The sequence below is a fragment of the Eucalyptus grandis genome, chromosome 1 (assembly GCF_016545825.1).
Source record: "Eucalyptus grandis isolate ANBG69807.140 chromosome 1, ASM1654582v1, whole genome shotgun sequence".
Lineage (NCBI taxonomy): Eukaryota > Viridiplantae > Streptophyta > Magnoliopsida > Myrtales > Myrtaceae > Eucalyptus > Eucalyptus grandis.
Window position 1 is genome coordinate 13,026,074 of NC_052612.1, and position 17,757 is coordinate 13,043,830.

Genomic DNA, 17,757 nt, shown 5'->3' on the forward strand with positions numbered 1-17,757 from the left:
CCTAGCATTGCCAGCGAGGCTTGCTCGGCCATCGGCGAGGCTTGGCCCGCCCCGGTCTCGGCGGCCGAGCCTCGGGTGGGCGAGCCTCGCCCGGTGCGGGCCGAGGCTCGGCCCGAGGCCGACCTCGCAGTAGGCGGCGACGCTCCGGTGACGCGGCCCTACGTCAGGCACGTCGCCGATCCGGCGATTGGCCAAATGAAGAAAAAGAAGAAGAATAGGAAAAAGGGAAAAAAGAAAAAAAAAAAAAAAAAAAAAAAAAGAAAAAAAAGGAAAAAGAAAAGAAAAAGTAAAGAAATTATTTAAAATTTATTTAAAAATCAAAAGAAATTAATTTGGCAGAATCAATTAATCGGTGTCAAACGCAATTATTCAGAATCAAAAATTTTGAATAGTTACCAAACACGCTTTTTACTCGGAATCGGTTCAGGAACAGAGAATAAAAAATAATAATTTCTAGTCGAATCGGCTCTTGGGAACGGAGATCGTTACAAACGCGCCCTTAGATTTGGGTCGCCCACGCCTGCGTGACCACGGCGAGGAGCCACCGATCTAGGTCAGCGACCCCTTGCGAGTTGCGATGGCCCAGATCTGGGTTAGTGCGACTCAGATTTGAGTCGTGACGACCTAGAAGGCAACCTCTGTAGGTCGCCGCGTTGCACCGTGTGACCACGGCGAGGGGGCTGTTGATCTAGGTTGGATGACCCCTATGAGTTGTAGCCCAAATGCGGGCTTAGGCGACTCAAATCTGAGTTGTGGTGACCTAGGCGACCTCCGCAAGTCGACGCACCACGCGACCACAGCGAGGGGGCCGCCGATGCAGGTCGGCGATCCCTCGCAGTTGCGGCCGGCCTAGATCTAGGTCGCTGACTAGCGACGGTCGCTTGACCCTCCAGCAACGGTCGCTTAGGTCGCCGCGTTTGTGTGAGCATCTCTTGAGCCATCATTGATCCGTTGCAGCTCAGGGAAGATGAATAGTGTCACAAAATGAGGGTAAAAAAACGAAAAATAAAAAAGTTGATGAGGACAGTTTCGAGAGAAAAAAAAGATTGTACAATATGATATGGACATACTTGAAAAGCTAAAAACTCAAGGCAACCTCCCGCTAGTCTTCGGGCTTTCAACTTTCTAAATGCCCCTTTTCCTCTAAAAGTTTGTAAAAATTTTGCCACACATCCATATTTAGCTTAAAGCGCTTTGGCTGTCTGAAGTCTTTTCAAATGCTACTCACCCAAGACTCTCGTGTACTTATTTCACTAGATCGAAGGCATCGGAGAGTGCGTCTTGTGTATTACTATTTCACTAGATCGAACTTCGAAGGCACCGGGAGTGCGTTTTAGGCTTCGCCAGGTTTCGAAAGCCTCGCCTTTGACCCTCGAGAGTTGGAACTCTGTTCTAAAGATGACGATGCCGAGGCACAATAAAACAAGGTCTGTCAACACCTCAAGTAGCTATCTCCTTTCCGAGGAGCATGGACCATTGCTTCCGTTACCCTCTTTTCCTTCTCTCTCTCTCTCTCTCGCCCTACCTCTCTTTCACTCAAATCAAATCGGAAAAGGATATCGTCATGAGCCATCATCTGGGCAGTCATCATCCTCGCATTCAGGGTCATGCTCTCTCTCTCTCTCTCTCTCTCTCTCTCTCTCTCTCTCTCTCTCTCTCTCTCTCTCTCTCTCTCTCTCTCTCTCTTGCTCCATTGTCTAAGGAGTCATCATTTGTTGCATTACCAAGTTGTGCTCGTCAAATCTCTCTCTCTCTCTGACGCCACTTTTTTTTTTTTCTATCTAACTTTCAGATTTGCGAGGAAGAGCTACGTAAAATTTCAGTGAAACATGAAAGAACACGTCTATTCGGCATCAAGTTGACATTCCTATGCCAACATAGTACTTTTGAAACATTTTAATAAAGATAGACGAACAAAGAATAGACGAACAAAGAACACATTAAAAAACAAGATAATTGTCCAAAATATTAAAAGTTATTGTCAAGTGATTAATTCACTTCCGAATTTTCGATTAATTTAGTTCTAAATCTTTTGATAATTTATCACTATAATAATTTCTCAATCTTGATTGGAAATCACTGACGATGAACGCAACAATCCTACATGACATAACCATTGTTGGCGTTAATGATTATTTAGAAAAAATTAAATTTTCTTTCCTTTTTTTTTTTTCCTATTTCCCTCTGCTAATTGTTGAGTAGTAGAAGATCAATGGAAATCGCAAAACCAAACAGAAGGTTAATAAAGTGGAGATTCCATGGATGGCATAGATATGTCAAAAGCTGCCAAAGTGGGAGCACCAAAGTACTTGCATCAAGATTAGGAGAAGACAGCTTGGAAAACGAAAATTCAAGCATGTAATCTTTAGAAACTAGATTTATTGAAGAATTTGAAAGAAAGAAATGGTAGGAAATGAGTCGAGAGGACGAATTGACAAAGAGCATCTTGTGTTCGAAAATGTAACATGACAAGAAATGCGATAGTGATTTGATAAAATCCCAACATCTATACCTTTTATGTGCTCGACATCACATCCAAATAAAACAACATAGACGAGCACAAGTATCTTTCTTTGAGGCATAAAATTACGATCATGGGGTAAAATTATGGTCCTTGAATAACGCCCAAGCATTTAGCATGAACTTTCTCCGAGGCACTTGATTTATGGGTGAGATGATAATTTTACTTGTGACACTTTGATAGAAGTTAACAGAGAATAAATGTGTCATGCGTATACTAATTTGGGATTTTTGTTGATCCAAATATTAATCTGGGATAAATTTATCAGAAAGATATCAGTTTGAGGTTTTTCATGTTATTAAACGGGGCTTTCAAGCTAGACATTTTTGACAGTATTTAATGGAAGCTAATGAAAGATATATATCACGCATTATTAATGTAAATTTTATGATAAAAAAATAATTTTGGATAAATTTGTTGTTGGTGTATAATTTGGAGTTTGTGGTGATATTAATCTAATTATTTAAGCACAAAGTTTGGGAATTGATATGTTCACATAGAGAAAATATCTAGAGGTTGCTTCTCACCAAGTCATCATCCTACGTGGAGTGCATTTTTGAGTTTGAGCGGAGTCACCACTTGACACGTGTATTCTGACGTGCAATCACAAAAATTTTAAATCAGCTCATCAATTCTTTCTTCTCTTCGTCCTCCTCCAGCCAGAGTCACCTTCGCACTTCCACCGCTGACGCTCGTCAAAGCCAACATTGGTGCGCATCCAAACCAGATTATCCCTCTATCATCCTTGTTGTTAACTTCGTCCTCACCGAAAGGAGTCCTCCATCTCCATCGTCTTTGTGGTTATCTTTACCCATTTGTTACCTAAGCAAATGGCCAAAAAATCTGGAAAAAAGAAAGTCTATGAGACAAGGAAGGGGCAATGGGTCTCTCAGTTTGTCTTTTAAACCGTAAGATTTGACATTTGGAGAGTTTACAGAATAACGTGGGTGAAAAATCAATGGGTCTCTTGGCTTGTTCTTTTGGCCAAACGTAGAAGACATGGTTGCAAACAACTTGAGTTATAGGGAATCTGTGGAAGCTGGATTATGGAAAATCTGGGAAGTTGGGAAAAAAGGAAACCCAAAACTTGAATGCTAAAGGTCTTTTCTTTTCTTTTTTTCAATTATAGCTCATAGCTTCGAATAGGAAAAAAAAGAAACCCAAATTTGAATGCTAAAGTTGACTTAGAAATTGAGTTAGAAATTTACAATTCCCTCGTGACTCCCTCTATTAGTCTTCGTCTTCGTCTTCCCGACGGCCAACTTCCAGATTTGAAACAAAGCCTCGTCTATGGCCATGGCAAACGAAGGTCGAGATTCCGATTGTCGTTGGGCTCCGATGGAGGTGGGAACTCAGATCACGGCTGATGTGACCATGGGAAGGTGGAGGCTTTGTGGATGGAGGCTGGGGCGGAGCAAGGGCTAGAATTTAATCAAAGTGGCCAGAGCAACGGCTGCATAGGAGGGGAGAAAGAGAGAAATTTTTTAATTTGTTTTATTTATTTCCACATCCAATACATGTATCAAGTGGTGATTGATTAAACTAAGAAAAAATTTCACATTAGATGATGGTGTGATGAGAAGTAATTATTGAAAATTTTGGACTTTACTAGCATAAAAATCTTTACGATATTATGAAAATGATAATCATTTGTAATTTAAGATTATTTTTATTTAATTTTTATGATTTAGAATAAATAATTAACCTCATAAAAAATTAAAAAATTATTCCCCAATCATCTCCGAATATTTCTCGGCCACGAGTTTCTCAAAATCACGAGATCGTGCGTCATGGTTGACTCAAAAGTATTTGTATTCTCGCAATAGCATTTCCATGAGAGCTGAATCAACGGCTCTCATTTCATCTGCAAAGAGTCCGAGAAAAGCGGAAAACTAAGGGCGCGCATGAAAAATTTACGTTTTAGAAATTGATTTCTAGTAAAAATTGATTTCGATTTACTATTAGGACAAGTTTACATTGTTAAAACCCGTTTGATAACTATTTCAAATTTACATTTCGAAACAAAATCCGTTTGATAACAGAATAAAATTTCAATTTCTAGGAATAGAAATTGATTAGATGACAATATAGGAAATCCTCAAATACAAAATAATAGTCGAAATAATACTAATATATTACAAAAGTTGAATACAATTTCATGGAATATCCTATTACATGTGTTTACGTTTCGTATTACGTAATATTTTCTTTAGAAAAATAAACAACGTGGCAAAAAAATCAATTGAAATTCAATTGTAGTGATATAATCGTTATGTTTTTGCCGAAATTGATTTCACATTAATCAAATAAGTCTAATGATAGCCATGATTAAAATAGTCTAATCTCCTAAAAAGTCCTAACTTCAAGTCTAATTCCAATTTCTTTCCAAATTTTGTTAAAAAATTCTCACCATGTTCAAAAATCGTCACCAATTTTTTCAAAATTATCAAGACTGATTATTTAAAATTTATTATCAAAATTTGTATTTTCATCAACACTCTTACAAGAACAACATATTCCTTATTAGATCTCTTTTCCTTATAAAAGAAAAATCGGATGAAACCCTAATGATTTGACCCATTTTTACCGTCTCAATATGAAGTTTATGATTAAAAAATAGTTAGCTAGATAGAGCCGTTGTCGGCATACTATGGAAAGTAGGTGAAGAAAGACTTTTATTAAATATGAATGTGGCAAGTTGACTATTACCATACGTGAAATCTCTTGCGTGCAACAAATTAAGCCTTGTTCATTCAATTCCCACCATTTGGCCCAATGGTTAAGATTTTCAATCAATATTGATTGAAATGATTATATTAAAAAATTATTAAAATATTTTGGACTAAATTAACTATTTCTATTTCTATTTCAATATTAGTGATCTAAAATATTTTGGACTAAATTGAAAAGTTGAGAAAAAAATTTTTATTTGTTTCGAAAGCCGAAAGTAAAAATTTTAAACTACGATTTCTTCGATTTTCTATTTCTGAAATAGAAATCATTTGAAAAGAGAAATCGAATGCGTTCAAACGGTTTACATTCCAAACTGTTAGGGAACAGAGAAAAGAGAAATGAGAAACAGAAATTTTATCATGCGCACCTAAAAATATACACGATGCTCCTCCGCCAAAACGACCCATCATCACTCACAAAACACCACCTACTCCAGGCAGACATTCGGCCCCCCTCTCTCTCTCTCTCTCTCTCTCTCTCTCTCTCTCTCTCTCTCTTCCTGTCAGAGTCTTCATATTCAAAAGGAGTGAGCGTAGGCGGCCGAGAGCGCCAAACCCCGCAGCTCTTTCCTTCGTTCTATCTTTTCCGTCTTTCATTTCCATGGATGAAACAAAGCCGAAGATGGAGGAGAGGCTGCTGCCAAGAGGGAGGAGGGAGGCGCAAACGATGGCATCACGTGGGGAGGAGTGACGGAGGAGGTGAAGAGGGTGGGGAGCATAGCGGCGCCGATGGTGGTGGTCACGTCGTCGCAGTACTTCCTCCAGATGGTCTGCGTCATGATGGTCAGCCACCTCGGCGAGCTCTCCCTCTCCAGCACCGCCATCGCCATCTCCCTCGCCGGCGTCTCCGGCTTCAGCCTCCTCGTTCGTACCCTCTCTCTTTCTCTCCCTCTCTCTCCCCTCCCTTCACGTTTTGACTCTTTGTTTTGGATTATTTTTACCGTGGTCCAATATTTCGTACCGGACGAGCGATTTTGACATCAACCCATGATCAGTGACTACTTGTTTGAATTACGTGTGCCATCTGTTTCCATATGATCAATCATATGCTTCCTTATGCTCTCAACAATGCTGCACTTCAGCTAAACTTAAATTTCATGTAGCAGACTCAACGATTTTTACTTTCATTCTTTTCGAACAAATGAACTCCACTAGCCATGATGATAATAGCGACAGCATGTGTATCAGAGGCTCAATCTCGATGATGATTCCGTTGATATTGATGTAATCAGTTTGCCCGAAACCACGCACGAGAAACCGTCTGAGTACATGTCCTTAGGAATATGTCGTGATCGACCCTTTGAAGCGTCTGCCTGTGCCAGTTGAATCTGTGAGGTTGGATCTTTGGGGTTCCCGAGGGCATCATTGGCACATGACTGGTGCTGCATAGTCCAAGATGGCGGCTAGTTTAGTAATAACTTCTTCTTGACGATGGCTTGACTTGGCGCGCTTAAGTTGGTCTATGTCGTATTAGAAATGGTGCAAAAGTTAATAATGAATTAACCCTAGTTGGTGAGAATTGGAAAAAAGCTCGTCCTGTCATTAATAGGGACATGCTCTTCAACAGTGTGTTAGAGACAGGGATTTGATTCTGATGGGACGAAATCACATTATTGATGTTTGAAGTAAGTGAGTGGTATTCATTTTACCAACAATAATTTTTAACATTATATTATCAATCAATTTAGTATTAGCGTGACCCCATGTGCTTTCTCAATGGGTTCCTAGAGTTGTACATGTAACAGTACTGAAATTAGCTTGTTACATTCGGTGCTCTTCTGTCGGTTAAGAAGCTCATGTTATATCTTCAAAACACACACAACACGTAGTCATTCTAGGAATATGAGAGTCCAGAAAAAGCTATTGTGCTATTTTAGAAAACTGATCAACGATGATGATGGACTGCATGTTGACGAAAAAACTGGCAATTCCATCCATTTTTGGTTGCTTTTATGGGACATCTGTTCATACTAGTCTGTCCGAACAAATTTTGATCTACGGCTGCATGGGAGATATAAATTGATTCATCTATCAAAAGAAGAATCTAATTCAACCGATATGCTCTTAGGCACGACCATACATAACATAGAAATCACATCAGATGGCTAAACTTCTTAGTTCATGATTCTGCAACAACAGCTTGGCATGGCCACTGCCCTGGAAACGCTGTGCGGACAAGCCTACGGAGCTCGACAATACCAGAAGCTCGGAACACAAACATACACGGCGATCTTCTCTCTGACCTTAGTGTGTGTCCGCTTTCTTTTCTCTGGTTCAACATGGGCAAACTCCTCCTGTTGATGGGCCAAGACCCGCTGATCTCACGTGAGGCGGGTAGGTTCATAGTGTGGCTTGTCCCTGCGCTCTTGGCATACGCGGCGCTCAGCCACTGGTCCGTTACTTCCAGACCCAGAGCCTCACCACTCCGATGCTCATAGGCTCCAGTGCCACGCTCTGCTTACATGTGCCTCTCTGTTGGGTGCTCGTGTTCAAGTCTGGGCTACATAACCTTGGAGCCGCATTGGCATTGGGAATTTCTTATTGGTTGAATGTGACATTTCTCGTGCTGTACATGACGTTCTCTAGTGCTTGCCAGAAGACACGTGCACCGGTGTCAATGGAGATATTCCGAGGCATTCCGGAGTTTTTCCGTTTCGCTGTTCCATCAGCTGTCATGATATGGTAACTTATGTTCGTCCCCAAGTGCTACTTCCGTGCGATATTCTTTGTTTTCTAGTAGCAGTGCATGTGTATATGCTGTTTATATGGAAGGATGACTGACGCTAGGTCTAGTAAGACTACCCTATGTATTTTGTATACTAGCAGTAACGGAAGTGATGGGTTGTAAATGGGTTTGAATGTGACCCACTTGTTTCACTTGAAGTCTACCACATCACTTCATGTATCCATTTATTATACCGCTAGACGTACACCTAGCGTTAGTCTTGCATTCCTCTTGATTGGCAAATGAACTTAACTAATCTTTTTTGTTTTACTGTTTGAGATATTTTCTGTTGATGGAGTTTCTTTCTGTGTACTCGTTTGGATGGATCGTAGCCTTGAATGGTGGTCATTTGAGCTGCTCATCCTGCTTTCTGGGCTTCTACCGAATCCACAGCTTGAAACTTCAGTTCTCTCTGTGTGGTATGTCCTGTCTTTCATGTTACATTTATCATGACTTGACCAACATCTGATTTAGAGCTGTGTATCAATCTCATGTCGTAATTCACCGTTCTTGTTTAATCTCATGGATAGTCTCGGGACGATATCATCACTTTACGCAATACCATTTTGCAATTGGAGCTGCTGGAAGGTTTGTAAACTCTTCATTTAGCCTTTTGGGGCATGTTGGACTGACCCCCATAGTACCATTGAGTGTTCTAACAACACCCTCACTCTTTCGCTGCCTTTGTTCAATAACAGCACGAGTGTCCAATGAATTGGGAGCAGGAAACGCGCAGGCAGCTCGTGTAGCTGTCTATGCAGTATTGCTTATAGCAATCACCGAAACAAGCATTACGAGCACAGTCTTATTTGCAACTCGTAAAGTCTTCGGTTACGCCTTCAGCAACGAAAAGGAAGTCGTGGACTACGTTACAAAAAGATGTCTCCTCTTGTTTGCCTGTCCGTCATTATAGACAGCTTACAAGGTGTCCTTTCAGGTATCACTCGATCTCTCTGTATCAATGGAGAAAACTTTGTCCAGATTTGATCTCAATAGACCCAACCATGGAACTGTGATTTAGGAACAAGGAAGCCTACACTAGATAATTCGTCACCTCCTCGATCAATTATAATGCAATGTTTTTCTTTTTTTTCTCTCTCGTGATGATGTTTGACTCGATCAGGTATTGCGAGAGGATGCGGATGGCAACACATTGGAGCTTATGTGAACCTGGGGGCATTCTATCTGTGTGGAATTCCAGTTGCTGCAACATTGGGATTTTGGGTGGGATTGAGAGGTGGGACTTTGGATAGGGATTCAAGTGGGTGCTATTGTGCAGACATCGTTGCTCTCAATCGTGACCTGTTGCACAAATTGGGAAAAGCTGGTAATTTAATTTTATCCTCTACTGCTCAAATCAACAACATGCCTTGCGGATGACTTCTTAGCAGCTATACCTTCATAAATCTAGCCGAGGAGTTTGGGACATCCCCAGATCCTCTTTCTAGCCATGGTGCAATGGTCACAAGTTATACATGGCTTTTCATTGGAAGTGCAATCAAGTTTTTCCTGTCATCAATTCTTCAATTTTTCCTTAGTGGAAACCTTTAGAAAATTTCCTTGCTGTCTTGCAAGGACTTGATTTCACGATTCAATAAGATTTAGAAACTAATTGTGCTCAACTGAAAGATTTAGATCAGTCATGGATATGTTCATGTTAGTTGATCGTGTCGTCAGAAATGTTTTAATGTAATTATAAAGTATTCATTGAACTAGGTATCAATTCGTGTCGATGTGTAAAGTTGTGCCATGTTATGTTTGTCGATTGCAAGTTTCTCTTGATAATTCCCGCTGTACTCGACTCTGCGTTTCACCTATGATCATAGGAATTTCCAGCCGAAGGAATTAAGCTGGTGCTAAACGTGCTTTTTGATGTTGCAGGCAAGGAAAGCAAGGAGAGAATATTTGACGGAAGCTTTTCAGCCGATAATGGATCGATTATCTGAGCTCAAGCAGACTTGCAACTGAGAGAATGATCATATTGCAATTCACAAGCTCTCCAGTTTGCTCTTGATTTCAGTGACATCACGTACATAGATTGCATTGAATCACAGGGGACATCTGCAGACGTACGCAATTTTCTCTCAAATTCACTGAACAAGGTCACCATATCCGCACAAATGTCCAACCCCTGAACATCAGCCAGCATTCAATAATCACAAAGCATAAGTCATATGTGAACATCTGTCATTCAAATAAGAGTGGGGGTAATCTCATTGCCCTCCCAGAAATGGATAATGCTCATCATATCGAGTCATTAGACAGTGTTGGTATTTGCGGAAGCGTGTGTGTGTAAGTGTGTATGTGTGAAGTATGGATGGATATAAATGGACTACAGCGGCAGAGAGTATGGGTAAAAAAACAGAATTTTTATTATGATAATTTGTATTACAAAGGAAGGAGTAATTCTAGTTTTCTTCTACAACACAAGTATCCACTAACTCCTATTTATAGTCAATTTGAGTTACTGCCTTAGTACAACATTCTAGATTTCTATAGAATGTTGCCATGTAGGCTTTATCTAGGAAATTCTAGATTGGTTCTTCTAGAGACTTCTATGCTTCTACATTTTCTTTGCCACCTAAGCTAGATTTTCTTAAGGATTTTCTTGACTTTTCTAGCTAATATCAATCTTGAAAGCTTCTAGAAATTGGATCAATAATTTAACACTCCTCCCTGATCCATTTCGTGTTACTCCAAGCATTTCCCATAATGTCTTGAACTTGGCTCGCGATAATGCTTTAGTGAAGATGTCCGCTTGTTCCTCGGTTTTGCAATATTTTAGCTCGATCTCTTTGTTATTCTGCACCTCTCGTATGAAGTGATATTTGATGTCGATATGTTTGGTTCTTCCATGGAATCTTTGGATTCTTTGATATAGCGATCACGGACTTATTGTCTCAAAGTATCGGAGTTGCTTCCATATGTGCTTCTCCAATGTCTTCTAGAATTCTTGAAGCCATATTGCTTGACTAGCGGTCATTGCAGCTGTGATGTATTCAACTTTTACAGTGGCGTGTCTTGAGTCTTGTTTTTGGATGCTCATGAGAATATTCCGAAGCCGGTGTGAAGGCATATCCAATAGTACTTATCCTATCATCACCGTGAACTTTGCCCACTCGCTATCGGTGTAGCCAATGAGCTTGATATTTGCACTTGGCCGATACCAAATGCCGTAATCAGTGGTTTCTCGTAGTATCTTAGAATTCTCTTGGCTGCTCCAAGATGAATTTGGCTTGGACTCTGCATAAACCGTGATGGTAAACTTGTCGCGTACATAATATCTGGCCTTGCAGGGTAAGATATAGTAGACTCCAATTAGGCTTTTGTAGAGTGAAGCGTCTGCTTTTTCTGCTCCATCTTCCTTCAATAGTTTCTCATTTGTCATGAGCGGAGTTGAAATTGCTTTGCAATAGTTCATCTTGAATTTCTTCAAGAGGTTCTCGGTATATTTCTTCTGCGAGATAAACACTCATTCGTTTTGGTCAATCTCGATGCCAAGGAAGTAATGCATCAAGCCCAAGTCCGTCATCTCAAAAGTCTTCATCATTTCTTTTTTGAATTCTTGGATCATTGTCTCATTATTTCCTATATATATGAGATCGTCTATATATAGAGAGACAATGAGAGTGTCGGACTTACCTTGGGTCTTGATGTAGAGTGTTGGCTCACTCCCATACTCCTCCTAAATCCTACTTCTCCTGAATCCTCGCTTTGATGAAGTACTCATCGATTCTACTATACCACGCACGTGGTGCTTGTTTTAACCCATACAAGGCTTTTGAGTTTGAGAACTTTTCTTCTTGGCCTATTACAGTAAAGCCTTATGGTTGTTCCACATATATTTCTTCTTGAAGATATCCATTTAAAAATGCCGACTTCACATCTAGTTGATGGATCTTCCATCCTTTTTGTGCTTGCTAGGGCTATGAGTGCTCGAATAGTATCAAGAGCGACGACAGAGGGCAAAGTTTTAGTATAGTCGATACTTGGTTGTTGCAAGTATCCTTTTGCCCTAAGCCTTGCTTTTATGCTTTTGGATTGATCCATCCGCATTGAGCTTCGTCTTATAGACCCACTTGACGCCAATGATCTCTTTGTTTATAGGTCGATCAACAAGCTCCCAAGTTTCATTTTCTCGATCATCTTGATCTCTTCCTCCATGGCTTTTATCCAGACTTCTTCTTTGGATGCTTGTTCGTAGTTTTCTGGTTCCAAGATGGCAAAGTTGCATGTGTCGTAAATTCTTCTAAGGGCTTTTACCCTTAGTACTGAGACTTTGGAGTAGATTCTTCTTGCGTCACTCTTGGAGAGCTTGGTGGAGTAATGTCATGAGTGGTGGAATCCGATACTTCTCCTTCTTCTTGTGACGTTGACTCCTCTTGAGCAGGTATGTCTGGCAAGGTGATGTACTTCTCGATCTTCTCGCTCTCCCAATTCCAAGCAGCATTTTCGTCGAACTCGACGTCTCGACTAATCATAAGTTTCTTAGTTCTTAGGTTGTAAATCTGATAGCCTTTTGATTGGTCATTGTAGCCAAGGAATATTCCTTTTTTCTGTCTTTTCATCTAGCTTATTCCTTTTTTGAGCAGGGATGTGGACGTAGCAAATGCATCCAAACACTTTTGAGATGCTTTGTTGAAGGCTTAGTCCACTCCATGCTTCGACTGGGTGTTTTATTTTGAACAACTTTAGTTGGACACATGTTTAATAGGTATACTGCAGTATAAACTGCTTCTGCCCAAAAAATGTTAGGAAGGCCTTTCTCCTTTAGCATGGACCTTGCCATCTCCGTGACAGTTCTATTCTTCCTTTTCGGCTACTCCATTTTTGTTCTGGAGCATAGCCAACAGTCAGTTGATGATGGACTCCTTCATCTTCATAGAATTTTATTAAACTTCTTTGAATTGTATTATGTGCCTCTGTCACTCCTTAGGACTTTGATTCTCGATGTGGCTCTTGAATTTTCTGAAGATAGAGAAAACCTCTGATCTTTTTCGAAGAAAGTATACCCACGTCATTCTTGTGTAATCATCAATGGATAAGATGAAATATTTATTTTGACTAGGTGTAGGTGTCCTCATCGGACCGCACACATCCGTGTGGACAAGTTCTAATGGCTTCTTAGCTCTCCATGCACCTCCAGATGGAAGGATTGTCTCTGTTGTTTTCCAAGAAGACAACCTTCACAAACATCTGAAATTTCTGTCATAGTTGGAAAGTCTCTCATCATATTTTTCTAATGGAGAGTTTTAGCCCAGCAAAATTGAAGTGGCCAAATCTTCGATGCCATAGCCATGAATCATCAAGTTGAGCTTTCATGGCTATATCTTTGACACATATTTCCATTGAATAGGAAAATTGTTATTTTCATCTTAACAGAGCAATGACATTTTATATTTATCATAGATAATGCAGGCATCTCTATTAAAATATAGAGAATACCCACTTTGTATCATTTGGCCCACACTTAAGAGATTTTGTGCAAGACGAGGGACTAGATATATATTACCGTATATATTTTGGGCCTTTATTCGTTTCTGGCGATGGTGCCTTTTCCTATGACATCTACTAATGCACCATTGCCCAACTTTACCAGGATTTCACCGACTTATCAATATCAGTGAATATAGATTCGTCTCCGTCATGTGATTGCTACACCCACTATCAATGTACCATGTTTCATTTTTATTATCATTTGCCGCTTGGGCTGCGTAGAATGTATTCTCTTCATGTTCTTTTTTTTCTACATAGTTTGCTCGATTATTTGTTTTCGGCGACAATTTTTCTACGTGGGCATATCTTTTACAAAAGCGGTTGTTTTTATTTTTAAACAACAATCCTTCTCCAAATGATTTGTTTTCTTGTAAATACCACAAGGTGGATAATTTTCCTTTTTTTTTTTTTTATAGTTTCTCCTCCTTTTTTTTTTTTTTTCCATGAGCTCCTTCCACGGTTTAGATTGATGAGACTGTATATTTACTTTAGATTGAAAGGCACTTTCAACTGAATCTTCATCTTGTGCCATTAGTCTTTCTCATGTGCTTCTAGAGAGCAGTTAATTCACTCTTTAGGGTAAGTCCTTAGTTTCCTCTATAGTTGTAACTATGGAGTTGTACTTTTGGTAAGTGACACCAATATTTTCTCAACAACCCTTTAATCAGTTTTCCCATCTCCATAGGCTCTCATTTGATTAACTAGTTCCTTTAATTTTCCACAATATTCTTGTACGGTCTCATAATTTTTCATTTTGGAATTCTCAAAATCTCTTCTCAGAGTTTGAAGGCGAATTGTGCGTACCTTTTCCGATCCTTGAAACTCTTCTCGTAGTATATCCCAAGCCCCTTTTGCAGTCCTTGCTCCAATTATTCTTGGAAATACAGTTTCCGAGTGCTTGCTGGATAAAATATAGCGCCCTTCCATCCTTTTGTAGTTGATCCTTGAAACACTTGCACCTTCATGCGGAGCCTCTCAACCTTTCTCCACGATGTCCCATAAGTCTTGGGCCATCAAGAATGTAGTCACTTTTATGCTCCAAAAGTCATAATTGTTCCCATAAAAAATGGGAATGGGAAATGAGGATGAGATAGAGTTGGCCATGGTTTAGTTATTGGGTATTTGGAAAGGGTAATTTAGGAATGGGTAGGTAGAAAAAATGCCCAATACCAACCAAAAACGTGACTCTGATACCACTGTTGGTATTTGCGGAAGCGTGTGTGTGCAAGTGTGTATGTGTGAAGTATGGATACATATAAGTGGACTACAAGGGCAAGGGAGGATGGGTAAAAAAAAAAACAGAATTTTATTATGATAGTTTGTATTACAAAGGAAGGAGTAATTCTAGTTTTCTTCTACATCACAAGCATCCACTAACTCCTATTTATAGGCGTGAGTTACCGCCTTAGTACAACATTCTAGATTTCTATAGAATGTTGCCATGTAAACTTTATCTAGGAAATTCTAGATTGTAGTTCTTCTAGAGACTTCTATGCTTCTATATTTTCTTTGCCACTAGATTTTCTTAAGGATTTTCTTGACTTTTCTAGCTAATATCAATCTTGAAGCTTCTAGAAATTGGATCAATAATTTAATAGACAGGTTGTATCTCGATTCTTGATTTACTTCAAATCTAAGTTAACAAAACCTAGGAATTATGCTCAAAGTACAGTCCGACCTCTGCAGATTTTAACAAGTTATTTCCACAAGCGGTGTCAGGCATAGAAATCCAACACCGGAGAAGCACAATATATCTATAGAGACAAGGACAGCGAAACCGGGGAGATGAGTCTTGGAACTTCTTTGATTCAGCACTCAATTGTCATCTCGAGGCAAACCAATCGAACTTCTTTTCCTTCTGAATCCGCCTAATGTTATGGTAGAGTTCTGTACTTTACCTAAAACACTCAGCGTTGCGATATTTCAATTCACTTCACGTCTTGCTCATTTTTGTATCTCATGCTGAGCTATCATCTCCTTCAGTACATTTTCCTCAATTACTTTGTCTATTCCTCTCTTTTAAGTAGCAAGAGTGTAAGACCATTATCGAAGACAGCGACACAACAACATCGAGTGACGACGACGACAATGACTAACTGCTGTGAACTAATAGGAACACGAATGTTGCCATGGATGGAGAGTTGTACTAGGACGCTGAAGCCGAGTGACTGAAGCGAAGGAAGTGGCCATGGACGCAGCAGAGAGGGAGCTCCCCGAGGTGGTCCATGAACATGACGAAGATCACCTGTATGCAGTACTGCAGCAGGCTCACTCCGATCAGCGGCCCCGACAGCCATGCCTGCTTCTTCACTTCTTCGAATATGATTGCGGGCGGCTCGTCTCCTCTTCAAGCCGAGCCAAGAGAAGATTTTTGCCACCGCCCCATTGCCGCCGTCGTCGCGTTCGTGTTCGCGATCTCGATTTTGGATCAAAGGGGATTCGAGGAGAGCCACTTCATGGATCTCTCGATCTCCGCCTCTTCCTCCATTCTTTCTGGGAAGCCGCCAACGAGAGAAGCTTGACAGGTTTGACTTGGCATGGGTTTTGGCCTCATTCCCTTTTTGGTTTGTTCACGTAGGCTCGTTCATATTATTTGCAAGCAAACAAAAGTTCCGGCTTATTACCAAAGTCCAAAACATAGTACGTTTGTACTAAATTAACCTTAAACTTTTCAAAATTGACCATTTAGTCATGTACATTTCGATAATTTATCATGATAGTCAATTCGGCTTATTTTGATTAGAAATTGATGATGTGGCCTTGATTGTTTTTATACGACACGATTGACATTAGCGTTGATTAATTTTTGAAATTTTATTCATTTTTCTTTTCTTTTCCTTTTTTTTCGCTCTTTCACTGTAGCCAATGAACTTTTGTGGGGGTCATGGCCCTCGCCGAATCTAGGCGAGGCCATTGCAATTGCAACTGAGGCTACTTTCTCTCACAATTAGTGAGGCTAGCCTTGCCCATATTTGGGTGAGGATTGGCCATTGCTAGAGCTTGCCTGCATGTTAAAAAAACACAAGAAAAGAAGGAAAAAGAAGAAAATGAAAAATAAAAAATAATCAAAAAAATCAATTTTTTTTGTCACATTAGTACTAATTATGTCACATAGCTTGATCGGTATTCACATAAATAATTTTCGTCAAAATTGTCCAGATAAATTAATGTGGCAAAACATAAAAAGTGTTTCAAACTAAATGGATTAAATTGAATGGTTTAGAGCTGAATTAGTATAAATATAATAAGTTTAAGATTTCTTGATAATTTGCCCTGAAAATTTTTGCTTCCCATCAAATGAATACGATTTAATAAGACAATAGGTTGCTATCAACGACATCAATTTACTTGAGTTTAAATTGAATTAGGGCAGATATAATAGGTTTAACTTTTGTTCTTTATACATTTCATTGGCACATCATATTATTTATACCCCATCGAGTAGTCCCGAAAGTCTAGTTAGAACTCAAGCCTAAGTCGATCTTAGACTAATGATCACTTTTGATTATTGTGTCAAATCGAGTAAATTTAGGCTCTGGCTGTAAGTAATTTATTCTACCTCTAATTAAGCTCGAACTTAGAAATTTCAAGTTCGGTTGAGCCAGAAAGGATTCTCAATTCGATATAGTTTTTTTCTTTTATTTATGTGCTATCATACAGTGATAATTATATATTTTGTCTTCATAATTGCATCAGCATGAGGAGAGAAGAAATGTCAGAATTGACAGCATTGCCAGTGTCCATATCAATGGTTTCTGTCAAAAGTGGTCGGATGAACTTAATGGGCAAGAAGTGAAAATGTTTAGGACTGAATAAGCAAAATTAAAAAGTTTAAGACTGAATTAGCAAAATTAAAAGGTTTAGAATTAAATTAGTAAAAACACAATAAGTTTGGACTTTGGACAATTTTTCCCCTTGCACACCAGTCCACAAGGCAAAGCTGCGTGAGGGTATCAATCACCTAATCATCATCCTTTTTTGTTTTTTCATGTCCCAGGGGGCCATCATAGAGCAATCTCCTTTTCCCAGCCTTCTCATGACCGTGACAGCCGATTATAATATGGAGAATTGATCAGAATCGTCTAAGTAAGAGATGATTGTTGAAAACCGGGTAGATCGGAAAACTCGGACTGGCCGGCGGGATCACCCTATTTTTCAGACTTTTGTAGGATTGGGCCAGCCACAGGCCCAAAATATTCCTTTTTTCCCGTTCGGATGGTTTCGGTTTTTGTGCTTTAGATACGAGTCCGAGTGGCCCGGCCTGGCCCTATTGATATATAAAA

General features: G+C 39.7%; 1 protein-coding gene across 1 annotated transcript; it reads left to right on the forward strand.

Moving 5' to 3' along the window:
- The first annotated feature begins 3,859 nt into the window (after positions 1-3,859).
- On the forward strand, positions 3,860-9,946 carry LOC104435495 (protein DETOXIFICATION 12). Its single transcript, XM_039316717.1, is given in 12 exon segments — positions 3,860-3,941; positions 5,870-6,117; positions 7,393-7,504; positions 7,507-7,632; positions 7,635-7,935; positions 8,311-8,397; positions 8,509-8,570; positions 8,677-8,852; positions 8,855-8,915; positions 9,102-9,216; positions 9,218-9,305; positions 9,860-9,946. Coding segments are annotated over 12 exon segments (1,545 nt in total).
- The last annotated feature ends 7,811 nt before the right edge of the window (positions 9,947-17,757 follow it).